Below are 24,005 nucleotides of genomic sequence, written 5' to 3'. Positions count from 1 at the left end.
AATGAAAACAAAATAGGTATAGGCCTACCTAATATAAAGAACTGGTAACAATGAAAATATGACAAACTGCAGTATTTTATATTTTACAGTGGAAAGCTGTGCAGATTTTAAGAGGGATAGAGATATATATATTGAAATGAGCAAAAATAGTTGAATAGCAACTTGAATCTGGAGCATAATTTACTCTTGTCTATTTTCCTGCGCTGCTCAGTCTATTTTCAGTTCTGTAAACTGGAGGAGGAGGCGGAGCCTGCGTCCAGTTAAGGAGGGGATTTGGTGACGTCACGGGGGCCAGCGCCCCTGCGCACCACACAAGTCGGAACACGCGCTTAGGGGCTCACCCACCGAGAAGAAGCTCGAGACGTCAGTTGAAACATGGCGCTGAACGGCAGAGCTGTCAACAGTCAACTGAGGGAAGAAGCAACATCAACAACCGCTGCCGCACCTTCTCTCTGAAAGTCAGATACGGATTACTATCTGCGTTTCATTTTTTTCAGACACTTAACGTCGAAGCTACCGTTAAAGCCACTGCTTAGCTACCTGTTTAACCACAACATGAGGCGATCTGTTTAGCTTACTGTCGTTTATTTACTCGGTGGCTGCTACCTAGCTTCTTCTATTTGGGCTAACGTCAGAGCTACTAGTCGGTGTATAATACCAAAACATGATTCGTTGAACTGTTGCCGTTCACTCAGGTCCTGTCAGCTTAAAATCACCTGAACGTCATATATGCCAAGTTTGTATCGGTTTATACTAGGTGAATAGCATTGAGACATGTCAGACAACCAGAGCTGGAACTCCTCCGGTTCCGAGGAAGACGTGGAGCCCAGAGATGAGTCTGGACACCTGATTGGGATTGTCGATTTAAGCGGAGTCCTTAGCAAGGTCGGTCATGTTTTTTTGGTTTAGTAAGCTTGATCAGTGTCACTGCCAAGTCCTGAGGGCAAGAGGTGGAAGAAGTACTCGGATCTTGTAATTAAGTAGAAGTACCAGAGTGTAGGTACACTCTGTTACAAGTAAAAGTCCTGCTGTAAAAATGTTAATCAAATAAAATATACAAGTATTAGCATCACAATCTAGTTAAAGTACTTATCATGCATCGGTCCATTTCAGAATAATATATATTATATGTTTGGATTATAAATGTTGATGCATTAATGTGTGATCAAAACTGGTAAAGGTGCAGCTAGTTTTACTTTGCATACTACAGGGTAGTTTGTGAATCTTAATCCAGATTTAACAAAATGTAAACGTAAAAAAAAAGTACATGTAGTGGGATGAAACTACAAATGAGCAAAAACATGTATATTGTCATTAAGTACAAGTCCTAAAAATTGCAAAATTGTACTGAAGTACGGCTCTTGAGTAAATCTACTTAGTTACTTCACACAACTAACGGTAAGTCATTTTTGGGCTAAACCATTAAGCTAACAAAAAAAAATAGCTGTTAGCTTGATCAATTTCACTGCTAAGTCCTTAGTGCTTAACTGTCATGGAGGTGTCATTCTGCATATCAGGGTTATAAAGGAGGTGATATGGGAACGCTTTAGACAAATCACAGAATGTCTATTTTGAGGGGTAAGGGTTATCCTGAATCCTTTCCTCTCTGTCAACATTTCCACACTGCTGCTCAGCAATATTACACCGGTAATCCCAACTGAAGCAAAAGGAAAGCCCCCTTTTGTAATTGAACAGGGGGGTATTTAATGCAGCAGCTAGCTACATTAGCTCATAGATCCCTCTAAGATAGACTGATTTGCTGTAGCAATGAGTGGATGTAAAAGTCTGTAGCTCATTCCAGGTTTATACATGTGACATTGTATACCTGTATTTTAATTTTACAACGGCTGTACCCTAGTTTTATTCAAGGGAATGATGATGGCAGTAAGCTGGAGCAATGTTTGCTTAATGATGTCACCACTATAAATAATTAGGACAGCTTGTATTTTCCCTAATGTACTTTGTGATCACTTAAAGCCTGCTGAATATTTCAAAGCTTTTTCTATTACTATCAACATGTGTAAGTGTTATGTGCACATGTCCAGAGATACTGTAAATATTGCTTTGACAGCTATGTGCAAGGTACAGAAACACCTTTCCTGGGTTGCTGTCGCTTGTAACAATGGCTGTTAACTCTGTAAAAAATAAACACTACTAGCTGTTGTTCACCTGTTCTGTTTTTCTCGGGTAAACAGACGGTTAAGTCTCCTGCTAGACAAATCTTGTAACCTATTTGGCCATATGCTTCTTCTCAATGTGCAAGACCTTGTTTTGGCCAAAAATGAACACAGTCTTAATTAGTTAAGCTGCTCGCAAGCTAATATGGTATTAATGTCACTGTACACTGGTTGGCTCTAAACAGATTGCATGCTGACCCGCTAACCAAGCATATTGGGAGATTAAGCAGATCTGCATCCAGTAAAGCTCACCTTTTTAATTATACCAAGCCCGGCACACATCATAAATCCTCAAATCCTGTGTGTCATATCTCATAAATAGGTCTTCTGAGAAGTGCAAAACATACACCAAGTAATTTTTTTGCTTTGTCCTCTGATTTACCAGTGAAATGGATACTACTATCCTAGTTAACTTACTATTACATACAACAGTCCTTTAAATACTGTTGACTTTATGTAACTGACACTTGAAAATGTTATCTGAAGTATATTTTTTCCGTCTGCCTAAGTAAGATATTGATTAAAGTGCTTTCTCTTTCAGTGGACAAATTACATCCATGGATGGCAGGACCGTTGGGTGGTCCTGAAAAACAACACACTGAGCTACTACAAGTCCCAGGATGAGACTGAGTACGGCTGTCGGGGTTCCCTCTGCCTTAGCAAAGCTGTAATTACTGTAAGTACCCTTAAGTTTCTTTTTCACCAAACAGCACATTACTTCTTAAAAAAACCTTTTGACATATGTTCTGTGTTCCTCAAAGCAGCCTTCGTTTGTGCAACACTGGCCTTTTCGATATGTCTTACAAGAATTTACGTACGTGTAGAAGACTTTGGTAAGAGAGAGAGGAATCATTACTCTCACTATTAGGCCACCAAACCAATTATCTTAGACATGCATCCTACTGTGGCTCCCTCCCTCTGCTATTCAAAACCTGAGTGGATGCTCTGTGGATGTTTATTTAAATTGCAAATTTGGTGACAAACTACCCTTGTGTGTTACTTCACTTACAGCCTCAGCTGATGTTCTGTGTGCTACGAGTTGCTCCAGTTTGAGCTCCCATTCAGAATAAGCCTTACAGCCAGGCGGTGTGGTGGCAGTCGGTAGGGTGGTTGTGATAACCACAGTGGAAATATTTCCATCACAACAAATGGTCTGCATTGTTGCTTTCGATTTGATAGAAGTAACTGACAGCTGAGTCGTACGAAAAGGGTCAGCTTTCTCTGGAGTCTCCTGACCTTATCCTTATAGTAGTCGTCGAGCTGTGATATCCTCCATATTACTACTACTATAAGGCTTATCATTTTCATTGACTACATTATTTTTTGATTCAGGTTCACAATGCATTGTGAAGCTTTAAATAATCAGGTCAGCCAGTTGAAGAAATATAATTGAATTATAAAAAATCCACTCAAGAATAGTTTGCTGTGCCATTAGCTGATGAACTCACTCTATCTTGACTGTGTTCTTACACAAGCTTTTTTATCTGCATGAAAGTTGGCAGAAGAATCCTTTGTCTGTTTGTCTGCTCAGCAACTTCCCCGCTGTATAACGTTCACAGAATTCCACCTTTGGCCACACTTTTTCACTCATTGCATGCTTTGATCAAAATACTTTTTTTTCTTCTTCTCGTAGATAAAAGGTTTTAGTTGGATGTTGCACAATACATTTTGTAATAATTGTTTAACAACTAAGAAGGAGCAGGAACAAAACAGCGTTTCAATACTTCTTTTTGGAAATGTCAAAAATCGAAAGGCCAAACACTTTTTTGTTTTGTCTTCCATGGGTGTAGAACCTGCCTCCCTGTTTTCTTTCTGAGCCTCTACAGGGTTTTTGGGAAATTTGATATATGATGCATTAGATGTGATACAGATGTTAGGAATCCACCATATGTTTCTAATTAATTCATGACGGAAAGACTCTGGCTCTTTCCAGGATCAATGTGCAGGCCAAAGGCTTGACTCACTAAAGACGATTCTAATCAGATGGCCTTTACACTTGAGTTTCTCAAATGGCTTCTTCAACTGAAGGTGATGCATAGAACTCCTGATTTGTTCTGCTTTGCCTATCAGGTGACTGTTGGCATTTTGAAAATCATGCTACAGTATGTGGAAACGGTTTATTGAGAACTTCATTATGAGACTGAGTAATGTTGTGTCACTGCATAGGATAAACCAAGCGAGTGGAGCTGTGGTAGATGTAGCGTCCAATGTGTTGAAGCAGAGACTCTCATGCTCAAAGGGAAAATAAATCTAAATGTATCAACAGTTTTTAATGCTGGATGTTCACCGTGTTTCAGTGGGATCCCAGGTCAGCCATTGAAACCCTGTCTGTGTCTCTATAAGAGTAACAAGGGAAATGAATAAGTGATATGTTCCCAGGCAGCATAAAGCAGGCTTTGCTATTAACTTTATTTGTTCAGCTTCATCCATTCCCAGCCTGTGTAAATATTAACCTCCATGTGACGCTACTGTTGTAATTTCTCATTCCGATGGAAATACGCCTCAGAAGTCTGGGGCGTAAATATTAAAAAGCTATAGCTGGTGGTGGCCATGCACAGACAGTTATTGACTTTTTGAATAGAAAGTGTATTACTCTCTTTGAGTGTTCTTTTTTTGTCATTTCCCCTGATGGCACTCGCAATAACACGGGCACAATATGTTCTACAAAAGCTCCCCAAAAAGATTAGCTTCTCATTTTGATGTATTCATTACGGCTTGTAATTTTAAATGCCTTTCAATATTTGAGGCGGTTCACATACTTTACCTTTTTCGTCTGATCTGAACTGTCCATAGTAATGCATTTAATAATGATATATTTATTTCAAAAAAGGAAGAAATTCTCAAGTTTGGGAAGCTGTACTGAGTCAAAGACAATTAAAATATTAGCTGATACATCGACTAATAGATTGTGGTGTGCAAAAGTATTTAGTTGAGAGGGAAGTCTGTGGTTCAAGTTGCACTATGAGTCATTTATGGATTTCAGTGAGGACACTAAAGTTGAGAAATCTGGGTGGACCTGTAAGAGAAGGTGGGACATTTCATTGGAAAACAACCAGAGCAAGTGCTCTGAAGCATTTCTAAGAAGGGCAAATTGACACAGAACAAAAACCCAAGATCCTTTGTGTTTTGTTGTTTATGGCTGATCTAGTGGTGGAAATGTAATGTCAGGTTTCCATCATTCCCAGCTTAACCAACAAGAACATTGTTAGTAGGTTGGACGCCCAATAGCTAAGCTACAGAACAGCTCATAATAAAAATACATGTAATCATCCCATACTTCAAACTTCTGCCTCCAATTTCAACAGACTGGAAATATCAGTTTGATACAGTATCGAGGGAAGGTTACTCAGAACTGTTAGGTAGGGTTGCGTTGTGCATTGTTTATCATTGTTCCTGCACGATAGTATAGGCAGGTCACAAGCATCCTCTTTATCTGTTGAAGCCACCTCTGTTACTAGGGAACTTGATAGCACTGAATTGAATGCCATTCAGTGTTGCAACGATCATATCTGGTGTGCAACCAGTAAATCAACTATAGAAACGTACACTATGTCACTTTAAAAACAGTGGACGCATTGTCTAATGTTAACCGTTCTCTCATTTCTTGGCAAACAAGTAAAACCATCAAACTCAGTGTTGACAGTTGACTCCAACATGTACTATTCTGTCATGTTATTTCAGGTTGGTGCGTATGATTGGAAGGTCTATGTGATCAAATGTGCCTCTACAACACTGTGCTTACCACAATCAGCCTTTTTAGATCCATGGTTAATAAGAACACACTGGCCAGGCTGTAATTCCACATTTAGCTTACATTTGGTGCTGGATTGTTTTGAGTTCTTCAAGGCTGTGGCACTGGATGCAATGATTTGTACTTTTTCCACTCCGTATCTGTCACGTAGAGATAGGGAAAAAGAGACCTAAGGTCAAGTTGGTTGAATTGAGCGTTGGGACTGATGTCAGGCTTGTGGTGTCTCTAGCCAGGAAATAAGACTCTTCCTCTTCATCGGTGGACATGACTAGGGTAAAAAATGTACAGTGGAGGAAATAAGTATTTGATCCAATGCCAATTTAGATAGTTTAACCACTTACAAAGAAATGAACAGTCTGTAATGTTTATGGTAGGTTTATTTTAACAGTGAGAGAAAGAATATCAAAAAGAAAATCCAGAAATGTAGATTTTAAAAAAGATATAAATTGATTTGCGTTTAATTGGAGGAAATAAGTATTTCCCCCTTGCAACCAGCAAGAATTCTGGCTCCCACAGAGTGGTTAAATAAGTCCTCTCTTAAGAAAGTACTCCTGATGTCAACTCTTAGACACCTGTCCCCAGTCAATAAATCAGATTACAACCTCTCCACTGAGGGTAGGCGACCATAGACAGATCTTGTGATTATGGTGGAACTAATGTCTAGGACATCAGGGACAAGATTTTAGACCAGCACAAGGCTGGCATAGTAGACAAGACCACCAGCAAGCAGCTTGGTGAGAAAGAGACAACTGGTTTGATTATTAGAAGATGGAAGCAGCCAAAATTGCCATCAATCGCCCTCGGTCTGGGGCTAGATGATCTAAGATCTCGCCTCTTCGGGCATCAATGATCATGAGAAAGGTGAGGGGTCAGCCAATAACTACACAGTAGGTTCTTGTTAATGATCTGAAGGCAGCTGGGACCCCAGTCACCAAGAAAAGTATTGGTAACACACTGCGCCGTAATGGATTAGAATCCTGCCGCGCCCGCAAGGTCCCCTGCTCAAGCCACATGTACAGGCCGTCTGAAGTCTGCCAGTGGTCCTCTGAAGGATTCAGAGAAGGCTTATGAGAAGGTGATGTGGTCAGATGAGACCAGAATCAAGATCTTTAGCATCAACTCAACATGTTGTGTTTGGAGGAAAAGAAATGCTGACTATTACCCCAAGAACACGTCCCCAGCATCAAGCATGGAGGTGGAACATCATGCTTTGGGGGGGTTTCTCTGCTAAGGGGACAGGGCGATTCACTGCATCGAGGGGATGATGGAGGGGGCCATGTATCATAGAATATTGGCTGATAACCTCCTTCCTCTAAAGCATGTTTTGCAAGGGGATCAAATACTTATTTCCCCCAATTAAATGCATATTAGTGTATATCTTTTTTTTAATGTACATTTCTAGGTTTTTCTTTTGATATTCTGTCTCTCACTAATAAACCTACCATAAAAATGACGGATTGTTCATGTCTTTGTAATTGGGTAAACTAACTAAATTGGCAGGGGATCAAATACTTATTTCCTCCACTGTATGTGCACACACAGACTTGGGCATGACATTTCTCTCATCCTTGTTTATTTAGCCTTTCCTTTCCTCCTGCCCTCTGAGCTCTTGGTGAGTCAGTGTTTCCTGTGCTATGGGCCAACGGGATCCCGTGTTAATGTCCGGCGTTTACATAAAGATGTTCCTGGCACCAGGCCTGACCGATCAAGATACTATATTTGTCTTAATCTCCTCTGCAGACAATATAATTATGAGGTTTACAATTGCACAAATATAAATGAAATCCTTTTGGGTCTTTTTAAAGCTTTGTAAGGGTTCTCTTTGCTTGCATTGTGTTCAATCCATCAGTTTTTTCATGTATTAATTATCCAAATGTTTTCTAAGGGAAGCACCCATCCACTCACTTCTGGAGAGTGTGACTACAAACACGTACACCAGCTAGAGTTGAAAGGGAGAGGACAGACGGGCTTAGTTTTTTTTGCCAGAGTAATCGTTTGTATTTAAGGAGTGGAGATAAACAATGTCACACACTGTCATGTTTCATCATGATTTGGGCATATGATTTGCTACCCTTCGATACAGAGTAAAAATACTGAATATTTTTCTGGCTGGATCATATCATATGGTCTGTTTGTTCTCCTTCCAGTCTTGTTACCCCCTACCATGCTCCTTTTATGAGATCATGTTGATGTTGAAAGTGATTCAAAACAAACGAGTCACAATAATATGAGTATGAGAATCAAAGTCTTGTGGGCAAGGTCTTTGTGTGATCAACTCTGCTGGGTTATGCAGCTCCTGAACATCACATGGATAATGCGCGTACAGTGGAGTGAAAATGAAATGTGTTTTTTTACATAGTCTACTGTTGGTACCAGATAGTTGAATACAAATTGTTGTCAGGTAACATTGTGTCACTTCATGGGACAATAAATAATGACTGCATCTTTATTCGCTTTTCCCTTTTTCTAATTCAACTAAATAATCAAAATATTGATTTGTCCTAGGATCCAAAGTGCTTTGCTGAAATCACATCTAAAATATCCTTCCATCCGTTTCTTCAGTACCAAGCCTGTTGGAAAATAAATTCAGCAGAAATTATCCATCATTCTTATTGACACAGATTTACATCATGTGTTTATCTGGTTAGGGTTAGGACACAAGGATTCACAACGACGGACACAAGGATTCACAAGAAGTCACACAAACTCCACACAGTTAATTTATTCTGTTCTGCTCCTTCAAGCCGGGCCCAGGCTGGGATCAGCATGTCAGCTTGTGATGTGCAAGGCTGTGAAAACGACCTTACTATGATGGATTATTGTTTACCGTAGCCTTGGATCCAAGTAACCTTCTTCGACCCAGTGCAGGCTTTCATTTTTCAAACAGGCCTTCCAGTCAGTATACCTGTGACCCTGCAGTCTGGAGGTGATCATGAGGAACACATTTTCCCACTTTCCTAGCAACCAATTGACTCTAAAAACCTATTGACCAGTTCAACATTTACAAATTGTGTGCAGTCACACTGTGTAGTACAGCCATCGCAGCAAGGGACATTTCATTGTATTATTTCTTTAGAATATTCTGGGTAGCTTTTGTTTTTTCATTTCATATATATATAGATATTAAAACCCTTTTGTTTTTAAACTGTTTGTACAATTGTAATAACACAATCAGCCCCTTAACGCTGTGGTCTTCTTCATAACAAATGCAGGGTAAAGGATGCACCACTATTCCTGCTTCCTCTTCTTCTCTGCCTCTGCTGCTGGTGTTAACCTTATGCAAATATTGCTGGTCACTTTCAAATGAGAATCTGGTTTGGCAAGTTTTCAGCAATCGGCCTCGTATCGGGCGTTATTGACACAGAGCATCTAGTCTTGTCCTCTGTGCCGTCCAGGTGTCGTGCAACAGACTCAAGTCCCACTCCTCCAGTGAAAGCTCTTTTAAAGACACTAGTGGGCCATTTATTACTCTGCCAACTCACAGGAGGAATAGAATCTTCCGTAATGTTTCGGGCTCAGGGTGTCTCTGGGTAATATTAGAGTGCAAGGTTGCTTTGGTTAATGATCAAATGTGCCTCAGTAGATTTTTGCTTGTCTCAGGGAAAATAACAACTAGGCTGTTTTTATCTTATACATCTTAAAAAGGCCTGGTACACAGGATGAATCAATAAAGTATTATTAGAACATAATATCTCAAGATTGAACCAAAAAAATCTATAAATTCATTAATTAAACAAACAGCCCAGAGTCAATTATTGGACGTATGGAGCCTATATACACTATGAAAGGAATCCCAGATGTGTTTACTGCACTGTGGCCTCCGTAGGAATGCAGAGGGCTCTTCTCTGAAGTGATTTCTCTTTTTGCTTACAGTTCAGCCGCAGTATCTGGCCTTCCTGCTCATTCAGTGTTTCCCAGCTCTTTGTGTGTCCTCAGCCACACTGCGAACGAGCCAGACTCTCAGCCGTATATCAGAGAGCTGTTGTTTGCCTGTGCTTAGACCATCAGAGTGATTTAGTATTGGGGCTCTGTAGTCCTTAATGCATTAGGTAAATACTGCACAGGTAAACACCATCGCTGTCCCCACAGCTTCCTCCACCCCTGCACTCGCAAGCACACAAACGCACACATAAAGTGGTTAATGGCCATGCCAGCGCTGCAGTTTCACAGCGCTGATGGTACACTGGAGGGATATTAGGAGTCTGCTCCATCTTGCTTGTTCCCTTAAAAGGCCAGTTATCAGCCACCTCTCCTCCTGTGGGACAGTGTCTGAAAATAAAGGCCTGTGCTCCCCTCTTATTGGAACGCTCCTTTCTGTCCTTACATCGGAGATATATAGATCAGCCTACATTGAATACATTTCACTCCCATCACTGTGACAATGGACTGCCGTGTTTCCTGTTTTTGCCGAACAGGAGCGAGATAAGCAGTTTGCTATTTCAGTGTGATTTTAAATAACTATTTACATGGACAGGCACCTCTCACGAGTTCCCCTCTGCTCTTCCTGCAAAGGAAAGAGATTTGCAGTTTCCGCCTGCTATGAAAGAACATGAACGAAAGCAAAACATTTATTCTAGTGCCATCACGAAAATCCGGCCTTATTTCTTAGAATTCTCCAGTATCTCTGAAATGTCAGATGTCGAGAATACTGATATTAAAAGGATTTACAGCAGTATATTTTCAATGCAAACCGACTAATCTTCTTGTCCCCTGTCCTTTTTTCTTTTTTAGCCTCATGAGTTTGACGAGTGCCGGCTGGACATTAGTGTAAACGACAGTGTGTGGTACCTCAGAGCACAAGACCCCGAGCACAGACACCAGTGGATCGACTCCATTGAGCTGCACAGGGTAAGTCACACACCAGAAAACAAACTACTGCTACCAAAATAATCAAAATCTTTGTCACATTTCAACACATAAGTATCAAAATACAAGGTTTGTGTTTGTGGATGTGTGTGTTCATTGTGTGTGTGTGTGTGTGTATTCCTATTAGAGTATCAGAGAGGGGAGGAGAGAGAAGGGAGGAATCCAGGGAACAATATTCATCTCTCCACCGCTGGTGCGTTTGTTGGCAAGTCTGCAGGACTTACTGAGTGCTTCACTCCTCTTTAACACAGTTTAGTTACAACTGTGTTTCTCCTTTCTCTTCCATCAAACATTGTTCCAAAAGCATATACGCTGTGTGAATATGGTGGATGGTTCACAGTTAGTGCATGACTCTTGCTAAGGCTGTAACAGAGGCTGGAATGTGTCTTAACCTTGGACTAACAGTAAGCTCAGGGTCCCTTTTCAAACACACCGCGTTACTTTAAAAAGGGTTTTGCTGAGGAAGCTGTGTGAATTCTGTCATCCTGTTTTAATGATTTTCTAGGGCCAGTCCTGCGAAAGTTGTGTAAACACTAATGCTTTCGTAACTGTTGTTTGCCTGAAATGTCAGAACAATGTGAATTTACTCAACCTTTAAGAGCAGTGTGAAAACCCTTGAAGTGCAGGGTGTAGCAGCGATTGTATTCAGTTAGTGTGAAGGACAAAGGAAGCAGGTTGCAACCCTCCTGTTGACTGAGTAAAAACAATGGAGGCAAAAAGAAAAGCCAACAAAGTGTTTGTACAAACCGCAGCCAACCATCAAATATGTAAATGCTGTGATGCGTTGCTCTTGAAAACAAACCCATGTGTCGTCTGGTAATTGAGTGTTTATGTTGTTATTCATTCTAGCCTGAGAGGGAAATGGTTTCACAACATGAACTAAACTGATTTGAGTTTAAAAATCTAAGGCAGATATAATCCAGAGTGAAGCAAGAGTCTGTCTGGCTGGGATGGGGAGTCGGCAGTGACCACACCTTCTAGGCGTCTGCCAAAACACACCATGCTCACTCCTGGTCTCCGTTTGGGAAATCCCCCTCTTCCCCCCTTCACTCACACATACCAGCACAGGGGGAGCCGCTGTGACTCATACCCTACCACCCACAATGAGTCAGCACCAAAACCTCTTCTTAGAGGGCCCTGCTTCTCCTTTCGAACCCACACTACTCGAGCGTCTCCAAGGAGACACAACACACCACAGATAATACTCTCACAGTTGGAGACGGTGAAACATCGTACAACAACACTTGTCTCTAGGACACTATCTCCAAGTAAAGACAACGCTGCTTGTTTTATTTGACAGCCGTGTGACAGAATAAAGTCATGTTTTATGCTCATTATACGGGGGTTTTATCACTTAAAAGGAGCTTTGTGCCTTGGATAAGTGAGTTTCTACTCGGGGCAGCTCTTTTATCAGCTCCAGGCTTTATATCTTCTTTTATCCAAAGTCAGTAGGGTGAGTGCACTTGGGATTTAATCACCTGACGCATAAACACACACAAACACTCATTCAAATATTGTCTTTGCCTTATTGCATGCAACTTTAAGGCATGTGTGTGGGTGTTTCTACAGTCATATTGCAAAGTTATTTATTATTCCCGCCGGCCAAATGGCTTGTAAATAAATGTTTCCAGCTGCTAAATAGATTCCCCTTGTTTTGTGTCTAGTGAGTAATGCAAATCAACTATCCCTTGCATATCTTAACAGCATTTGGCTGGTAAATGTTGTTGCTTACATACTGTTGAAAATCCCGACAGCAGCAGTGCATGGTTGTTACTTGAATCCAGTTTAATTTTGTATTTTTCAAATAGTATAGCTGCAATAAAACCTCAGTCTTCTTTTTCTCTGCCAGATGAAGCAGCCCTCATGCTAACAGTTAGATGCAATCTGTGCTGCTGCAGTCAGCGGGCAGCAGAATGCTGGTTAAAGGGCAAGCAGTGCTGTCTGAAATCTCTGAACACCGGCAGAGTTCATTCCTGCCGTTGACCGACAGTAACCCCCGGCTCTCACAAATGCCAGTCACGTGCATTGACATGTCGCTCCCCCTGGTGGTTGAAATTGAAATGATGTCATAAAGGGAAACGCATCCCTGTTCCTCCTCTCCCCCACTCTCTCTCCCTGCTGCTGCTGTCACCAGCCATCTATTTTGAGGCCAGGCTGTTATGTAAGCAGGTTTACAGGAAGTCAGTTGGATATTTCAGTTGCGTTGCCATGGTCACTGTATCCGTGTCATGGTGTGCTGCTGCTGAGCTCACTGAATACTGTCAAAACGTTTCATTATGACATTCAGGGATTTCTGCAAAGCGGTGTGTGCAGTTACTAATAGGATTTTCAAACTTGTGTTCATTAATGACGTAATGCCAGTCATAAAAAAAAGAAGTAATTCATGATTTGAAAGTGTATGTTGTAGGAGAAGATACTCTTTAATGTTTGGATTAATCATTGTTTAAATGACTAATAGATGGAACATGACAATGGCACTTTGGATCAGAGCAGCAGCTAGAGCAGAGATTAGGGGGAGGATTAGTTGTAGCTGACCTTTTGTTGTGTCACATGGTTTGCTTAATAAGGCACAGCTGAGTTGGAGCAGTTTAAATGAATCATCATAAGGGATTTTGTAAATAAGGCTACTCGGTGACAACATTTCTAACGTGTCGCCATGTCCGTCTTTTGCTTTCTTCATAGGCGGATTCTGGATATGGCTCTGAGTCCAGTCTGCGGAGACATGGCTCCATGCTGTCTCTCACATCGGCCACCAGCGGCTTCTCCGCCACCTCCACATCCTCCTTCAAGGTGAGATTTTGTTATGTACACATGAGGAATTTTGCTGGGGTTGGAATGGTTGAATTGTGGTCCATGGAAATGCAAACCAAAGCCTAACCGCTGTTTCTTTATCAAGAAGGGTCACAGCCTGAAGGAGAAGCTGGCGGAGATGGAGACATTCAGAGACATCTTGTGCAGACAGGTGGACACGCTTCAGAAATACTTTGATGGCTGCTCTGACGCCGTGTCTAAGGACGAGCTGCAGAGGGATAAAAGTAAGACCAACAGATGCCTACACTTCTTTTAACACATTATTAATAAATAGGGTATCTGAATGTTGTCATTGTATATGAGTAGAGAAGATCATGCTATTGTTTTCTTTAAGAGCTGAAATGATTTTCAATGAATTAATTAGTTGAGCATTTGAAAACTAGTTCTTTATTATTTTGGACATTGCAAGCAAAAATTGTAAATATTTATTTATTATTATAGCTTCTCAAATGTGAGGATTTTATGCCTTTCTTTATCTTATATAATAGTCAAAATTTTGATGACCTTATTTGATAGGCAGCACATGCAAGAATATATATTATACAGGTATGTTTTAAACAGTAAATTGAGAAAAGTAATCATTAGATATCATGTAATGAAAATGCTTGTAGGTTAAATCATTTTGCGTCTGGTTAATCAGCTCTGTGTGGAAATCATGGAATATTTCCGGGAAAAAAAGGTAACATTATTGGGAATTCAGGGTACCAAAAAACTGGGCACAAAATGTGTTTCTTACGAGACAAACGTGTTTTTAAGTGACTATTTGGCTGAAATATTCCATGTATAGGTTATGTAAATATACGCAGTTAGGAAGAAACTTGGACTGCCTCTTGTTTGGAGTGTGTCAGAGTTTTGTGAGTCTGTCAGCAGTTATTCCACAAACCCCCTCACCCCGTGTTGGCAAGTTGAACATTTTCTCCCAGCAGCCTGCACTGGGTGCCTGTGGATGAGCACAGAGAATGAAGCACTGCTTTTGTTTTCCATCACCTCCCTCTCTCTCTCCCCCTCTCCGTTCTGAAGATGAAACCAGACCATTGTCATGCTGTCGGGCGAGGCAGAGCTCTGTCAGTCTGCCGGAGCGCTGTGTGGTAGCTCAAGTTGTGAATGAGCCTCAAGGCGCTGTAACGCTGGTTTACTTTCAGAGGCGTCCCACAAGGATAGGCTTGGGTGCCACTACCTATTTGGTGTTCCTACCTGAATCTTTATTGCTCTGTTTTTCAGTCGTGGAGGATGATGAAGATGACTTCCCCAACACCAGGACAGATGGAGAGTTTCTGCACAACAACAACGGTAGCAAAGAAAAATGTGAGTATTGCAGAATTGTACAAGTCATTTTCTAAACCGTTAAATATTCATGACTCTCAGGCTTAACGTTTGGAAGAGAGTATTATCTATTATTTATTGAGACAGCAAAGACAACAAAAACACAACAGAGAATTTTCAGTGAAACCACCGTAACTGTTTTAAAAGATATGTTGGCGTACGAAGATGTCTTTTTGAAAACTGCTGTGTTCCTCAAAGTTATAATATATATTCCGATGTTTGCAAGAAATCATTATAAATATGATGCCAACTAATGTAACATTTATGTAGAGTATTATGTTAGGCACTGTACAGATGTGGTGTTTGTCTGAAGAAGCATTTGCTTTATTCCCATGATCTTCATCTGTGCAGTGTTCCAGTCCTTGAGTCCTAAGGGAATCAATGGCATAGACTTTAAGGGTGAGGCCATCACATTCAAAGCCACCACCGCTGGGATCCTGGCCACTCTGTCCCACTGCATCGACCTCATGGTGAAGAGAGAGGACAGCTGGCAGAAGAGACTGGATAAGGTGTGTAGCGTTTGGAGCTTGGCCTTGTATCACCTATTTGTTAAAAAATAAATGTAAAAAGCCTGTACTACATGCATATTTCTTTGTCAGATCATAATAATCGTGAATGCCAATTACTTCATATCTGGCATCATGGGTTGTCACGTTGATCAAAACGGACATTAAACATCAAGATGAATGTTTTTAAAGAAGACTTTAAACACTGGCAGTATTTGATGTTCATGTTTCTTATTAATCTCAAATTGATCCATAAATGATTCTGTATTTTTGTAGGAGATGGAGAAGCGCCGAAGAATAGAGGAGGGCTACAAATCAGCTCTTAAGGAGTTGAAGATAAAGTCTCACTTTGGAGGTCCAGATTACGAGGTAGACATTCCTTCATCGTGCAGTGGCAAGAGTTTGGGTTGTGGGAGAACTTTTGAGGTAACATTTCTTCCCCCCTTCTTATTGCAGGAGGGTCCTAACAGCCTCATCAATGAGGATGAGTTCTTTGATGCAGTTGAAGCTGCTCTCGACAGACAGGACAAAATAGAGGAACAGGTACGCTGAGGATCAGATGCAGTTTATAAGAAAGAAGGACCACTGCTATATTTCAATTATTGATTTAAATGTGCTTGTTTGTGTCCAGTCTCACACTGAGAAGACGAGGATACAGAGATCCAGCCCAGTCCCCCCCGGAGATGTTTACTCCACCACCGGCACACACAGATTCTCCGACAAGGTAATCAGATACCTAAAACTGTACACCCCCAATCACTTCACTTCCATTTCTTCACTTTCCTTTTGTTGTCATCACACGCCTCTTTCATTTCTAAATCACGTCTTTTTTCTCTCTTCCTCTTCCTCATTTATTTGACCTATCATCTTCCTGTAGCTTCATAGTCAGTCCACCCCCGCTCTCATAGTCAGCGTCCCTCACGAGGTCCACAGATTCAGCGCAGAGGTAACTGTCCAGGCTCAGCCAGCCCCCCCCTTCTGTGTTTCACTTGTCTAGACTAAACATCATGTTTGCATGACTGCTTCACACCAGCAGCACTGAGTGGACTGCCTCCAGTAGCATGAACATGAACTCCCGTTATAGATGTCCTCAATAATAACTCAGAATGTTCTAAACCAGGGGTGTCAAACTCATTTTAGTTCAGGGGCCACATAGAGCTCAAGTGGGCCGGACTAGTAAAATCCCAGCATAATAAGCTATAAATAACGACAAATGGTTCCCTTTGTTTCAGGGCAAAAAGTACTGTGTGAAAATGTTCACCTTTTTTTAATTAACTTTTTTTTTTACAAAACATTATGAACAACCAGAATTATTTAAAGAAAATCAAGTGAAATTTCAACAATTGTATGCCTCAGTTTATCGTGTACACATGTGCATGACACATTACAGATCACAGTGTGTCTACAAAGACATTTAGCCACCGTGAACTGGAACTGAACAATGTAGTATTTTACTTTTTCATCAAAACAACTTGTCAATATGAGTAGTAATCCTGACACACCACAATGCAAACTAAATTCAGGCTATTAAGGAAGAAGTTATCCCCCTGCCTTGTAAATAAAATGTATACATTAAAATACATAAATGTTGTGGCACTGCTTCAACAATAGCTTTCTGCCAAGCTCTTTTGTACTCAAGCTGCCGACTGACACTTTTTTTGCACGTTTACATTTTTACACATCGCGAAGTCAATCCGCAGACCAGATTGGATCCTCTGGCGGGCTGGTTTTGGCCCCTGGGCCGTATGTTTGACACCCCTGTTCTAAACAATGTGCCCCCAGGTCTGTTGAGTATCATGAAGGTGAAATATAGGCCTGCCTGGTACACTGACGCTCTGTGTCCCCCAGTGTTAGCTCTGGCATGTTGTTTCAGTCTCCAGGAACTAGGGCTGTCCCCGACCAAGGATTTTGTTGGTCGACCAGTGGTCGTCATTTACTCCGACTAATCGCCCCCCCCCCCCCCCCCCCAATTTTTTTTTTTTTTTTTTTATTTTTTTTTTACAATTTTGACCGGGATACACATCTGTGAAGTTTTACCTTTAATGCCCGGCTACCGCATCTATTCACATTTACCACTAACGCCGGGAGTAACCTTGTGTGACTACTAACAAAATGTTTCCTGGTTCATCTAAACACTAGGCCTATAGCCTACACAAGTTCTTCTCTCAGTCGGAGAGTGAGAAAAAAACCCGACGTTCGCAGAAAGACAGACGGAGTTTGAACATTCTGATTATTTATTTTAAACAGGCGCCACACACGTACTGAATGATGATGCAACAATTCAACAAAACCAAAAATAATAATACAGCCTTAAACTAATTAAAAAAAAAAACATATTATTATTTTCGTTTCTTTTGGAAATGTACATAACGAAAAAAAATATGATTGCTGTAAAATAGGCAAACATGAATAGCCCTAAACTAATAAATAGGCCTAATTTGAAACAGACAGTGCAGATTAACAGACCAACGAGGTAGACTTGCATAAAAAACCTGAAGCTCACAGTGATTTGTCCTCGGCTCTGAGTTTTCTCAAATTGTGAGAAAGGAAGACCAATTTGTCCACATTGTCAGGGAGAAGTGAACTCCGCGTCTTGCTAACAATGAAGCCGGCCTTAGAGAAGATGCGCTCCGATGGTGTGGACGTGGATGGGATGGAGTGAATACGCATGGCTGCTCTGGCCAGCTTCGGGTAACGCTCCTCGTTTTTTTGCCACCATGCTAGCGGTCCCGACTCAACTTTTGTTTTATCCTCCAAGTACCATTTCATTTCATTGTTCTGTTCTTCTGTCTGCAGCTCCTCATCTGTACCCATCAGCATGGATATTTCGTCCTGCTTTTCATTCTTTTTTGTTTTCTTCTGTGGTACAGGCCCGGGTTCGTTGTCGTCCCCACTGGCGTGCTGTGTCTGGGCAGGCTCTTCTGCTGGAGATAGACTCTCAGCTAAATCCAACACCGTAGTGTATGCCTGGTTGCGTTTCTCTTCCTCCATAAACGATAAGCTTTTAAAGCGTGGGTCCAAGACAGCAGCTTTGATGTAAATGCTGGACTGCAGCTCCTTGTTTAGCTCCCACCTCTTGTCAATTTCCTCACCAAGTGTTTTCTTCAGTGCTGTCACGGCCGCGCTGTCATCCTCGCGCAGCAACAGGTGACGTCTTTTCATGTTTATGAGCATGGGCAGCGTGGCAGAGAGAGATGCATTAAGATCTTGTGAAAGCAACTCTGTAAGTGTGACCATCGGCTTCAACACCGACACTATGTCTTCTGTTATCCTCCATTGGACCGTGGTGAGATCCAAATCGCGGTCAGATCTGTGTGTGGTAACGCTAACGGGGTCGGAAAGTACAGCGGTGACCGGCCACCTCTGTTCCAGAAGGCGCTCCAACATGCAGTGAGTGGAGTTCCATCTCGTGGAGACATCCTGGATGAGTTTGTGTTCAACCACGTTCTGTTGTGTTTGTTTTTCAGTGAGAGCCGCTGTAGCCTTGGCACTTTTCTTAAAATGTCCAACAAGACGTCTGGCAGCTGCTATGACACGGCAAATGGGATCTTTTTTAAGAGCCGCATTGATGCACAGCTGCAAAGTGTGCCCTGCGCAACGAACTCCTTGGACGTTACCCCAGGACGGGTTACGCGCTAACTGATGGGCGCACAGCACCATGTTCGCGGCATTGTCATGTACAAGAGCGACCCTTTTTTCCGCGGGGATTTTAAAGTCTGCCATGACTTCGCTGAGTCGCTCTGCTATGTTGACAGCTGTGTGGCTCACTCCCAACTCTTTCGTTTCCAGCACGAATGAATGCAGTTGCCAGTTATCCGAAATAAAATGCGCTGTGACCGTCATGTAACTTTCCATCTGGTTAGATGTCCATGCATCTGTTGTGAAGCTGAGTGCTTTGCAGTTATCGATCTTGCCCTGGAGTGTTTGTTTTATTGTGCTGTATTTGTTTGTAATCGCGTGCATCACTGTTTCACGTTTTGGCAGGCTGTATCCGGGCTCGAGGCAATTAATTAGATCTTTAAATCCCTCACCACTGACGATATTCACAGGTCGCATGTCCAGCGCTATGAAGTCAGCTATTTTGTCAGTTATGTCTCTCTTCCTTTTTTCAGACAGAGGGGCTTTCATTGTGAGCTTCTGCTGCGTTAATGATGAGGAGGATGAGGAGGATGATGAGGATGACGTGGAGGTGGAGGGGGCTAGATTGCAATAAAGTGGATGCGCCTGTAGAGATTTAAATAATAAGTTAACCAGTGAGCTGGATAATTTAGCCTTACCAATACTAGCGACAAAACTAAATGTACTTAATTCATTATTTATTAATTCAATGTATTATTTATAATTTATATATATTTATAATAGGCCTAATTGCATTAACTTCATCGCATAGGATAGCTAGGCTAGTAGGCTAAGCTACTTACATTCTTGAGGTGGTAAATCATGTTCGTCGTGGACGAATGATAGGCAAATGTTTTTCTGCAAATTTGGCATATAACCCTCTTTGGGTCATCTCTATCCTTTTCGAAATGCTCCCATATCTTAGAGCTCCTTCCAGACATGATAGCCAAATAAGTCGATGCTGTCCTTGTCAAACAAATCAAAACCGTTTAACGTCTTTCTTGTCACGCCCTTCAAATTAAAAGTCCCGGAAGCCCTTTGACGAGACGCGGCTTTTTTCCCCTGCGACCAATCGACCAATGGAATTTGGTCGACAAGTATTTTTTTTGGTCGACCAACGATTAATCGATTATTTGAGGTCAGCCCTACCAGGAACTAGATCGTCAGTTGCAGCTTCATGTTGTGCAGCCGTGTTTATGCAAACTCTGAAGGCCTCCTCAAGTTTTCACTCACATCTTCCTTCTGTCCTTGTCCCTGTGTTATAGGTGGAGGAGATGGTGCAGAATCACATGACCTACTCCCTGCAGGATGTTGGTGGGGACGCCAACTGGCAGCTGGTTGTGGAAGAGGGAGAAATGAAGGTATGATGAGTGACGCTTTGCACGCTCTGGTTGGATGCAGACTGCTCTTTGTTCTAATCTGTGCAGTAACAATAAAGTTGAATGTAATCTCATTTAGATCCCATTATATTTATACCATTCTTTGCTTACTCATATTCTAAATTAAGACAATATAGTTGAATTACTATTGGGCAGCACACAAATCAAAGCCTACCTGTGTTTACACATGTTGAAATGTGTCTTTATTAAATGTTGTCATGTGTATTCAGGTGTACAGGAGAGAAGTGGAAGAGAACGGGATTGTTTTGGACCCGCTGAAGGCCACACACTCCGTGAAGGGGGTGACTGGACACGAGGTCTGCCACTACTTCTGGGACACGGCCTACCGCAACGACTGGGAGAGTAAGTCCTCTTACTCTAAACTCTGCAAGTTTAAAACTATTTCTTATCATTTAAAACTGCTTAATTGAAACATCCCCACTTTCTCTGCCTCTGCAGCCACCATTGAGAACTTCAATGTCGTAGAGAATTTGTCAGAAAACGCAGCAATTGTTTATCAGACGCACAAGGTAAGGGCTTTGATATCGCAAACTTAATCTCAAAACTTGAAAGGAAGATTTTTGATAAGTTTTATACGATCTGTTGCATATGAATAATAACAACGTGTTTTGCAGCGTGTGTGGCCGGCCTCTCAGAGGGACGTGCTGTACCTGTCCGCCATGAGGAAAATCTTGGCCAACAATGAGAACGACCCCGACACCTGGCTGGTGTGCAACTTCTCTGTGGATCATGACGATGCTCAGGTGAGCCATAAACACTCAGACTCTGTTTAGGATCCTGACACACTGCCAGGATATTTATCCAAATCATAAATGGTAATCATGCTGCTGTATTTAGTTCTAATTCTCTACCTTGCTGTCCCACAGCCATCCAACAGATGTGTCCGTGCCAAAATCAACATCGGCATGATCTGTCAGACCCTGGTCAGCCCACCAGAGGGAGACAAAGAGATCAGCAGAGACAACATCCTGTGCAAAATCACCTACGTCGCCAATGGTGTGTTTTCTTTTCTCCAGCCAATATTTTGAGGTTAATGATCCGATTTTAGCTCTTGAAAAGATCCTTAAAGTGTCTTCCTAAAGTCTGAAATGTACCGGTTTTAAACGTTTTCTCCTGGCTCTGTTTTAATTTTGTAACCATCCAGTGAGTGACTGTATTTTGTTAAAACATTGTATATGTGATGTTGGCATCATTTAAGGGAAAACTACAAGAAGCCATGTTGACGTATCATCGTGATATTCTGATTATAAACCTTGTAGTTAAACCTCTCTCCTGTGTCCGTGAGCAGTGAATCCCGGAGGCTGGGCCCCTGCCTCTGTTCTCAGGGCCGTGGCTAAGAGGGAGTACCCCAAATTCCTCAAGCGCTTCACCTCCTACGTCCAGGAGAAAACTGCTGGCAAACCCATCTTATTCTGAGGCGCACAGGTAACAGGAGCTTTCTCATCCACTTTATTCACTGTCACATCTGAATCTTCCTCTTAACGCATACCTTGCAAAATGATAATAAGACACTTCTCTGTCTTTCCAGTGTTGAGACAAAAGGACAGAAACGCATATGAGGCTTTGAGGATCCCGTGTCTTCAGACTGACTGCTGCTCTGCTGCTACCCAACGTTTTGTAAAGTGGTTTCTCCCTCTCAGTTTTTAGCTACAAGTTACTTCCAGTAGGGGGAGGCTGGGTCAAAATGCTGCCCTCTGGTGGCTGCATTCAAACATCTGCGAGACAACTCTTCTCTTAATATTCTTGAGGCAACTGAAACCTTGCCGTCAAGAGCCATTACTACTTGTGTCTCCCCGTCAAGCACTTAATGGCTGTTATTCCAAACAGATCTTTTCAAGTTTGATGAAAGAACAGTCTCCTGTGATGAATGCAGCCAGCAGGGGGCCCAGCCTCCCCATTAAAGTTTTTTATGCAGCGGCTGATGCCATCGTTCATGCTCCTGTAGAAGAGGACTCGTCATGTTTCTTACAGATATATTAATATATAAATGTATGTATGTTCTATAAGAAGTTTGTAAAAAGAAACAGACAGATCTTTGCTAATAGAATGAAATATTTTATTGCCATTTCTAGCTCCTATTTTGTGTTGATTTATTTCATAAGTAATTCCCCAGCTTCCTTTTTAAGCTGCTAACTTTTGCTAGTAAAACATCACTGATTGATAAAGTCCAGAGGGCTGTCATCTTCCCATGAGCCCTATGATATAAGACTTGACCTCTTTGACCCCGTCCCTCTCATGAAAACACCTCCTGGCGGTGCTGACGGAGGGACGAGGGGAGAGGAGTGTGTCATATATTTAATGTAAAGAAAAAACAGTTGTTTGCTCTGCTTTATATTTGTGTTATTGGTCAATGATGTACTGTCATATAGCACCCATTTTGAATGTTTAATAAGTTGTAAATAGAGTTGGTAACATTTCTCTGAAGGTCACATCGTTTTCGAGCCCAGATGCCTTAGTGTAAGAGGAGAATAATCGAGATTCTGATGGGGAAAATCACTAGTGAAGTGCCTCGTGGCTGAGTTCCCCTTATAATCATCATCTCTAGGAGTCAATCAAATATATTTACTGAGTGAACCATGTGACAATTAATTTGGGTTTCCTAGCCGGATATTTCACAAGTTGTAGTATTTCTTGAGATACATTTCAAATTAAGTTCAGTATCAGCATCGTCTCCTCAACATTTCTGGTGTGTGTGCTTCTGGTAAAATACTGACATCATCAGGTGTTGGTATAACTTGTAAAAATGTTGCTAAGGCAAAGGTGGAGCTGCAAAGTCCAGAGTTTAGTAAAAGGATCTTTGCTTTTTAAGAACTGGTGAAACGTTCCTCGTAAATCAAATTAAAACTTAATTTTATAGGAATGGTACTTCTCACTCCTTATTGGGGTTTAATTTGTTAATGCTGCTACATTCAAGTGTTGAAATGACATCAAAGCTGTAGCTGGACTTTGCATTTTCACATTTGACTGAAACTGATATGGAAATATCCTTTCACACTCAAGAGTATTTTGGTTTTCATTTCTTTAGTTATTTGCCATGTAAATCATTTCAAGTTAAAGCATACTTAGCTCTCCCTGAATTTATTTTGAGTACTATTTTCCACCAATGGACAGCACAAAATGTTTCTGTCCTTGGGTTAGTTCTATGATATTTGTTGCTATCTTTTTCAGTCTCTCGTTGAGCCTTTGATTTTAGAGCTCATAGCAGAGTGATGTGGGTGAGAGTGAAGCCATATGATGCTCAGCCTCTCGGCTAAGTGGAAAGAAGAAAGTCTAAAGCACTTTCACCTTAAGCAGACATTTCAAATTCTAAAATGAATGTGATTAGGAATACGTTTTTGTAAATAATTTGTTCATAATTATGGTGTGGGATCAACTTGCACATGTACTGTGACAGCGTTGCACTTCTGCCCTGTTGAAAAAGTGAAATAAATAAGTTTATCCTCCAATTCCCACCCGAGTCGTTTGTTCATGTGACAGTAAGAGCATTAAGACGTTTTTATTATATAGAAAGGAATATCTTAATCTATAGTTTTTGATGAGATTTTTGACATGT

At 41.4% G+C, this 24,005-nt stretch overlaps 1 protein-coding gene across 10 annotated transcripts; it reads left to right on the top strand.

Annotated features, from left to right (window-relative positions):
• The first annotated feature begins 325 nt into the window (after positions 1-325).
• Positions 326-23,898, top strand: LOC134868510 (ceramide transfer protein-like). Of its 10 annotated transcripts, none has more exons than XM_063889705.1 (19): positions 326-885; positions 2,719-2,853; positions 10,660-10,776; positions 10,922-10,987; positions 13,477-13,584; positions 13,694-13,829; positions 14,827-14,910; positions 15,280-15,437; positions 15,711-15,803; positions 15,891-15,977; positions 16,066-16,158; positions 16,312-16,380; positions 20,318-20,413; positions 20,662-20,794; positions 20,891-20,961; positions 21,067-21,195; positions 21,319-21,448; positions 21,741-21,877; positions 21,981-23,898. In XM_063889705.1, the coding sequence occupies exons 1-18, from the start codon at positions 775-777 to the stop codon at positions 21,866-21,868; spliced, it is 1,944 nt and encodes a 647-aa protein (XP_063745775.1). In that variant the 5' UTR covers positions 326-774; the 3' UTR covers positions 21,869-21,877; positions 21,981-23,898. The 10 variants fall into 10 exon arrangements, with proteins under 10 accessions (XP_063745775.1, XP_063745774.1, XP_063745773.1 ...); XM_063889704.1 differs by having other exon boundaries at positions 13,691-13,829; XM_063889703.1 differs by having other exon boundaries at positions 10,922-10,999.
• Positions 23,899-24,005: the final 107 nt, after the last annotated feature.

The sequence above is a fragment of the Eleginops maclovinus genome, chromosome 8, assembly GCF_036324505.1.
Source record: "Eleginops maclovinus isolate JMC-PN-2008 ecotype Puerto Natales chromosome 8, JC_Emac_rtc_rv5, whole genome shotgun sequence".
NCBI lineage: Eukaryota > Metazoa > Chordata > Actinopteri > Perciformes > Eleginopidae > Eleginops > Eleginops maclovinus.
The sequence above is the reverse complement of the archived record's forward strand: the minus strand, read 5'-3'. Positions and strand labels throughout refer to the sequence as shown.